General features: G+C 48.6%; 1 protein-coding gene across 1 annotated transcript in view; it reads left to right on the top strand.

Moving 5' to 3' along the window:
• Positions 1 to 7,500, top strand: part of LOC133121363 (rho GTPase-activating protein 44-like) — an 85,260-nt gene that overhangs the window by 59,572 nt on the left and 18,188 nt on the right. The window contains exons 6-9 of the mRNA XM_061230563.1: positions 317 to 393; positions 3,765 to 3,882; positions 4,939 to 5,007; positions 5,807 to 5,888. Coding sequence (XP_061086547.1) covers positions 317 to 393; positions 3,765 to 3,882; positions 4,939 to 5,007; positions 5,807 to 5,888 — 346 coding nt within the window. The remainder of the gene's footprint in view (positions 1 to 316; positions 394 to 3,764; positions 3,883 to 4,938; positions 5,008 to 5,806; positions 5,889 to 7,500) is intronic.

The following is a 7,500-nucleotide window of genomic DNA, read 5'->3' on the forward strand; positions in this document are numbered from 1 at the left end:
GCCTGTTACCACTGTTCTCTGTGTGAAAAACTCAAGCTCAAAAGAAGTGAAGGTTTTCTCCTCCCTGCCAATAAAGAACTAACAGAACAGCCTTGCTATGGGAAACCGTAGGACTGTCGGGCTCACAGACTCCTGCCCGTCAGGCTACAGAACCAGGTGTGAGGACCTTAGCTATTCCCACACGGAGGAGAGACAATGGTGTCGTTGTTTTTCTCATGTTTACCTCCTGAATGGGCCTTTTAAACAGCTTCTTTTTTTCCCTTTTTTTTTACCCCCCCTTCTCTCCTTGTTTTGTTTGTTTCACGTTCCCGCTCAGGTGGAAATCCCCAACATTCAGAAGCAGAGGAAACACTTAGCCAAGCTGGTGCTGGACATGGACTCTGCCCGCACACGGTGAGAGGGGGGCACTGTGCTTTCTGTGGGGGGGGGGGGGCACTGTGCTTTCTGTGGGGGGGGGGGGGGGGCACTGTGCTTTCTGTGAGGGGGGGGGAAACCTCATCCCGTTACTCAGTTGCCGGGCAGAGCTGAGTCACTGTGGGAAATGTCAGGGGGTTTGTGTTACACTGAGGCTCTCTGGTTTTTCGCTGATTGGGCCGGGACGCCACCCTTCTCTCCCCCAACCCACCCCACCCCACCCCACCCCACCCTGGTGCAGGTACCCTCACCACCCACCCCACCCCACCCCACCCTGGTGCAGGTACCCTCACCCCCACCCCACCCCACCCCACCCTGGTGCAGGTACCCTCACCCCCACCCCGCCCCCTGCCCTGCCCCGCCCCGCCCCACCCCACCCCGCCCTGCCCCGCCCCGCCCCACCCCACCCTGCCCCGCCCCACCCCGCTCCGCTGCAGCTGAGGGATCACATCACACACCTGCCGAACACCGCCCGCTGGTTCTCACACTCAATGCTCAGATCAGCGTTTGATTGGACAGGAGCGCAGTCATGGGTTTCCATGGGAGTAGTGGTGGTAGAGTGTTCTCATTAGAAACAGTCAGAGGCGTTCATGGTGGGGGGGGGGGGGGGGACTCTCTGTCCATCACTGTGAGCTGGCTTGTGTGGAGCTCAAACAGGGAGGGGGGGGGTCAGCTTTTTGGGCGTGTTTTTTTCTCCCCCTGCCGACCCCCCCTCATCTAATGAACAACCTCCAGTCTGTCAGTGAATCTGTCTGTCCTTCACCCCACTGCCCCTATATGTGCATTCTACCCTAGCCAGCAATATATAATGAATTTGTACCATCTTGCTTGGAAGATGCACTCATTTGTACCCAGAGAGAGCATTACTGTACATTGAGATTACATTTGGGAGATTTGAGCAAAAAAATGTTCCTCCACTGTCACTTTATTTCTGAGAGTGTGGGAATGAATACTCGTGACTCAATTCTCCATGTTCACATTATCTCTCCAAATGTCAGCCTGAATACTGCGCATTCCCCCAACATCTCCACGCTGTACACCTAATGACTGAGCTCAGAATGAGGGAGGGAGAGAGAGGGAGAGAGGTAGAGAGAGAGGGAGAGAGGTAGAGAGAGAGGGAGAGGAACATCTCCACGCTGTACACCTAATGACTGAGCTCAGAATGAGGGAGGGAGAGAGAGGGAGAGAGGGGGAAAGAGAGGGAGAGAGGTAGAGAGAGAGAGGGAGAGAGACAGAGTGAGAGGGAGAGGAACATCTCCATGCTGTACACCTAATGACTGAGCTCAGAATCAGGGAGGGAGAGAGAGAGAGAGGGAGAGAAAGAGGGAGAAAAAGAGGGAGAGAGAGGGGGGAGGGAGAGAAAGAGGGAGAGAGGGAGAGGAACATCTCCAAGCTGTACGCCTAATGACTGAGCTCAGAATGAGGGAGGAGAGAGAGAGGGAGAGAGAGAGAGAAGCAGGGGTGTGAAGAGGAAAGCGAGGGAGTGCAGGAGGAGGAGTGTGTGGGTGAGAACTGCGGCACAGGGCCTGGGCTGTAATTGGCCTTATTTAAACATGCTGAGTCACACCTGAGATTAATGTGAAGAGCAGACCGTATCAGGCACAAAATGGCCCTGCGTCCCGGTAACACCTCTAAAATACGGCAGCTGGACCGTCTGAGGCACAAAATGGCCCTGCGTCCTGGTAACACCTCTAAAATACGGCAACTGGACTCTCCCTAATTACCCATGGCTCAGCAGTGCGGTGGTACTGACTAACAGAGGCGTTTATTTTACCAGACAGGTCAATTAAGATCGGAATCTTATTTACATAATAACGGCCTGGCAAGAGTTTTTTTGTGACCAAAATTTAGTAGACACAAAACAAGACAACAAACCGGGGGGGGGCACAGACATACTGTACATCCATCATGAATTCAGTATTACACAGGGGTCAATTATATAAATATATATATATATCAGTTAAATGTACATGACATTATACATTTAACAAAGAAGAGGACATACAGTCATTAGTCAGGCAATAACAGCCAAACCAGGATACAGAACGGAGAGTGGAAAGAGCCCAGACATGAACTCCCCCATCGACCCCCCCCCCCCCCTCCCTCCCTCATTCTTCACGGTCGTCTGGACTTCACTGCGCGCGCCCCAGATCCTCTCGGATCCGACCGCACCGTGCGTCACTCACAACCTTTCCGTTGTTTCCCGGGCCTGGTTCTGGACGGCAGTGCCGGACGAGGGGAGGGGGGCAGAAAGACCTGCCCCCCTGTGCTGACAGGAAATGCTGGACCCCCCCTCCTCTCTTTGATTTTCTGTGTGCCCGGGAGGTGTCTGTCTCTCCCACTCCACCAGAACTGTCGGCCCTGATTGACACATTTTTATCTGATAGAGATAGAGGTGGACCTGTCTCACATTCCCACACTGAAGATAAACTTGGCGGGGCAGGGGGGGGTCTTTCCATTTTTATTAGTTATTTTGGTTGCATTCGGTTCCTAGTGTAAAATAATGTGGATAGTGAGTGTGTTAGTAGCTAACTTGGGTAAGCTAGAGTTCTGGTGTGTTAAAGAGAATTAGTGTTAGCTGTGATAAGAGCGACTACTTGCGTTGTTTACTCTATATATGCGCGAAAGACGGCGAATCAATTCATGTACATATACGGCTAACAGAATGCGTTCAACGGTAACACAATGACAAATGGAAAAATAGAGATTCACAATATTAGTTAAGACTAAACCAAACACTGGCTATGCCTGAATGTTTGTTGTCTTATGGAGTCCATACGCATTGCTGGATCCAATAGACGTGCTGTCCTTGTAGAAGCCGCGATGGTGTTGTGAATGATGTCCCGGAGAGGTGGGCAAAGCTGGGGTGTTCCCGTCTCAGCCGCGCGTTGTTGTCTGGTCCGCTCGGTTGCTGACAAGATGTTCGCTGGTCCTTTTTCCGGGTGGAAAAGTTCGTTGCTGTGGTAAAGTGATGTAGCGTTCCGCGTACACCAGCTTCCACTCGCTATAGGCCACTAAGTTAACGCGAGGTAGACTAGGTGTGTCCGTAGTCCTGGTAGTGCGCGGTGTAAAATTCAGCCTCTGTCCGAGTCTCGGAGCAGATGAGGTGACGAGAATGGCCAAAAAGTGTGCGTCGGAAAGAAATGGGAATAAGGGGGAGAAGGGGGGCAATCCCGAGAGCATGCCTTGCTCTTAAAGTTTATTGCTCCCGCCATTACGGGATTGGCTGAACCGAGTTAGACGTCATTCGGGGTGGACTTCGCGGAATTGTCCCGTGGGATTGTGGGAAATGTGGTTCCTACAGTGTGGCGCGTACCTTGATTTAATCTCTCCCTCTCCCCTCCCCTCAGGTGGCATCAGTCCTCTAAGTCCTCTGGTTTGTCCAGTAACCTGCAGCCCTCGGGGGCCAAGGCCGACGCCCTGAGGGAGGAGATGGAGGAAGCAGCCAATCGCATGGAGATCTGCCGGGCAAGTGTCTCTCTCTATCACTCTCTCTCTTTCACCCTCTCTCTCTATCACTCACTCTTTCACCCTCTCTCTCTCTATCCCTCTATCACTCTCTATATCTATCACTCACTCTTTCACCCTCTCTCTCTATCACTCTCTATCTCTATATCTATCACTCTCACCCACCCTCTCTATCACTCTCTCTATCTCTCTCATTACATTACATTACATTACATTATTGGCATTTGGCAGACGCTCTTATCCAGAGCGACGTACAACAAAGTGCATACCCATAACCAGGGATAAGTTCGCTGAAAGACCCTAGAGGTAAGTACAATTTCAACTGCTACCTGTACAACAAAGATAAGGACAAGGGCCATTTTTTTTTTTTTTTTTTTTTTTTTTTTTTTGAACAAACAAACAAACAAACAGAGCAAAAGTCACCAAAGTTAACTATCCAAACACTGCTTACCTAGCCAACTAAAAATACCGATACACAAAGCAAGTCACAGAGACAACAATTAAGGTTCACAGGGAGGTAGGGAGGGATGGGGAGAGGTGCTGCTCTATCACTCTATCTCTATATCTATCACTCTCTCTTTCACCCTCTCTATCACTCTCACTAACTCTTTCACTCTCTCTCTATCACTCTCTATCTCTATATCTATCACTCTCTCTCTCTCACCCACCCTCTCTATCACTCTCTCTATCTCTCTCACTCTCTATCACCCGCCCTCTCTATCACTCTCTATCTATCATTCTCTCCCTCTCTTTCTCCATCACTCTATCTCTAACTCTCACCCTCCCTCTCTATCACTCTCTCTATGTCTATCTCTCTCTCACTCCCTCTATCACTCTATCACCCTCTCTCTTTCCCTCTTTTTCCCTCTCTCATGCTATTTATTTCTCTCTGCCCCCCCCCCCTATTCACTCTGTCCTCTCCTTTTCTAAGCCTCTGCAATTTCACTTGAAGTTGAAATCCTCTTCTGAATGTCCTTGTATTCGCTAGTTCCCTTTGGTTAAAAACGGAGTTTTATTGCATTAAAAGTAATAGTCTCTTTTCTCTCCCCTCTCTAGGATCAGTTATCAGCGGATATGTACAACTTTGTGGCCAAAGAGATAGACTATGCAAACTACTTTCAGATGGTGAGCACTCCTGAACCCTGACTCTCGCTGCTGTGGAGCCTGTTAGCGCCTCGTTAGCGTCACGTTACATCGCATTTTATTTAGCTGGCGCGTTCATCCGAAGCGACGTATGATAAGTGCATAACGAAGGTCGTTAGAACTTCAGAGCAGGTTTGGTAAGGAGCAAAGAACCAGTTGTACAGCCGTGAGCATTAGGTCTAGTACACATGGTAAATTGGCCAGGTCAATGACATAAGCAGCTAGAGTACCAAGATGAATACAAAATTCAAGTCCTTGTTTGTAACAAGTTGGCTAAACGATAGAGACAGGTGAAACACAAGTGACAATAGAATAGGGCACTCCTACAGAGGAGTGAAGGTACAGTATGAAGAGATGAGTCTTCAGTCTGCAGTGGAAAATGGGCAGCGACTGAGCAGTTTACCATTAGCATTAGCGGAGAGAAACGCCCTGGTGAACAAAAACAGCTCAAGCTAGGTTTTGAAACATAATTTAGCTGGTTAACCAGTTCAGACCAGCTGGCAGCTTGACACGGTTTGACCAGCTCAAGCTATGTTTTGAAACAGCTGGCAGCCGGTTGTCCAGCTACCAGCTCAGACAAGCTACCAGCACTAGCTGGTTGACCAGCTCATAGCCAGCTAGACTAGCTTTCAAGACCAGTTCATACCCAGCGAAACCAACTTATGACCAGCTTGGCCATGCTTTTTGACCAGCTCATGACCAGTTTGACCAGCTCAATTTTCAGCGGACACAGCTGGATTTTACAGCGGGGCTCTGTTCCTCCCTCCCTTCTCCTCCGCAGCTCATCGAGGTCCAGGCTGAGTACCACAGGAAGTCCTTAGAGATCCTGCAGAACATCCTGCCCCAGATCAAAGCCCACCAGGGTGAGTGCGCCGCTCGCTCCTAAAGGCTACTTCCTGTCACATGACCACCTGAACGCAGGTGTCACTCGATGGCAGGTGTCTCTCAAGCACCAGTCACTGCGCTGGTGTGTGAGCTAGTCTGTGTGCTTAGTGTGTATACCCCAGACATGGGTCAAATGCATACATAAACATAAATACATAACTGTCAGGACTGTGTATGTATGGGTATGGCATTTCATTATCCTTATGACAGTCTTATGAGGTACCTGTCATGACAACTGGCATACCACTTTGGCTTCAGCTAGCACAAGTACTTAAAGGGGACATAAGTGGTCAGGTCAACATGCGACGTGACGTCTAACATTTACCGAAAAAGGTGACGACAGCGTTATGTTGTTTGACATGAACCGCTGTTACGTCGAGTGTTATGTCGGCCTTTTGTCGAGGGGTTAAATTAAAGTGTTGCCCGTAGTGTACACATTAATCTCTGTTCTACTTCCTGTCCTTGTTGTGTAGTGCTTATGGCTAACCCCGACCCGTGTTGCGTGTGGCGTGTTAGTTAATCGACTTGATGTAGAGCCCTCGTTGCGTGAAGCATGTAACTGATGTATGGGCTTTTTCTGTGTTCTGTGTGTCTATTTGTGTTTCCATTCATCTCTGTGAGAATTAGTGCTCTTTGTGTGTGTGTGTGTGTGTATGTGTGTGGGTTGTAGGTATGTGAAAGTGAATAATTCTCTCTCTGTACATTGACCAGTGTGTATCGATCTCTGAAGTCTTTCGCACGTGTAGTGTTTATTAGCGCTGACTATTGTGGAGATATCATCAATACTGATACCAGTACCAGTACCAGTACCAATATCTATCTATCTATCCCTCCCTCTCTCCCCCTCTCTTCTCCTTAAAAGACCAGTTTCTTCCACGCCACACCGGCACTTCTCAGTCATGACTGCTGTCTGTTCTGGCCCCACGGTGCTAGAATGGCCTCCCTGTAGATGTCAGATGATTAGCCTTGTATATGCCATAGACTATAATGGCATTTATATAGTTATATATATATATTGTTGTGTTGTTTTGTATTAGCTATTGTATTGTTGTACTCTGGGTATTCTAGCTGCCAACCGTGGTATGCCAGTTTGTAAGTTGATGTATTCTTGAAGGGTTCCGATTGTATCTGTATGGTTACACTAGGACTCGGAACCGTACTGTCCTCTCGGGTCCTCTTCACACTTGTCCCCACGTTCGATCTGCACTTCGTTGTACGTGGCTCTGGATGAGAGCGTCTATTAAATGGCTTGTAATGTAATGTAATGTAATGTATTGTATTCCCCTTCCATGCTATTCCCCTGAGTTAATAACGATGCAACGCCATTTCTCTTCTGAAAACGAAGGCAAACCTACAGCCATTTCTGCCTCATTACACTCACTGTGCTTCCATTATGCTGCGAGGATGAAACAAACAATCAGGAAACTCATTTGCTCCTTATTTTTCTGCAAGAACCGAGGGGAAATTAAACAGTAATTTCATCGACTTGGCTGAAAATGATATTGACTCTGCAAGCTTCTGTGTTTTCCGTGAAACTGTGTAAATGATTTTTTTTTTGTTTTTTTACACAGATTGATTGCTCAGGGTTGG

Source organism: Conger conger, chromosome 2 (genome assembly GCF_963514075.1).
Source record: "Conger conger chromosome 2, fConCon1.1, whole genome shotgun sequence".
Taxonomy (NCBI): domain Eukaryota; kingdom Metazoa; phylum Chordata; class Actinopteri; order Anguilliformes; family Congridae; genus Conger; species Conger conger.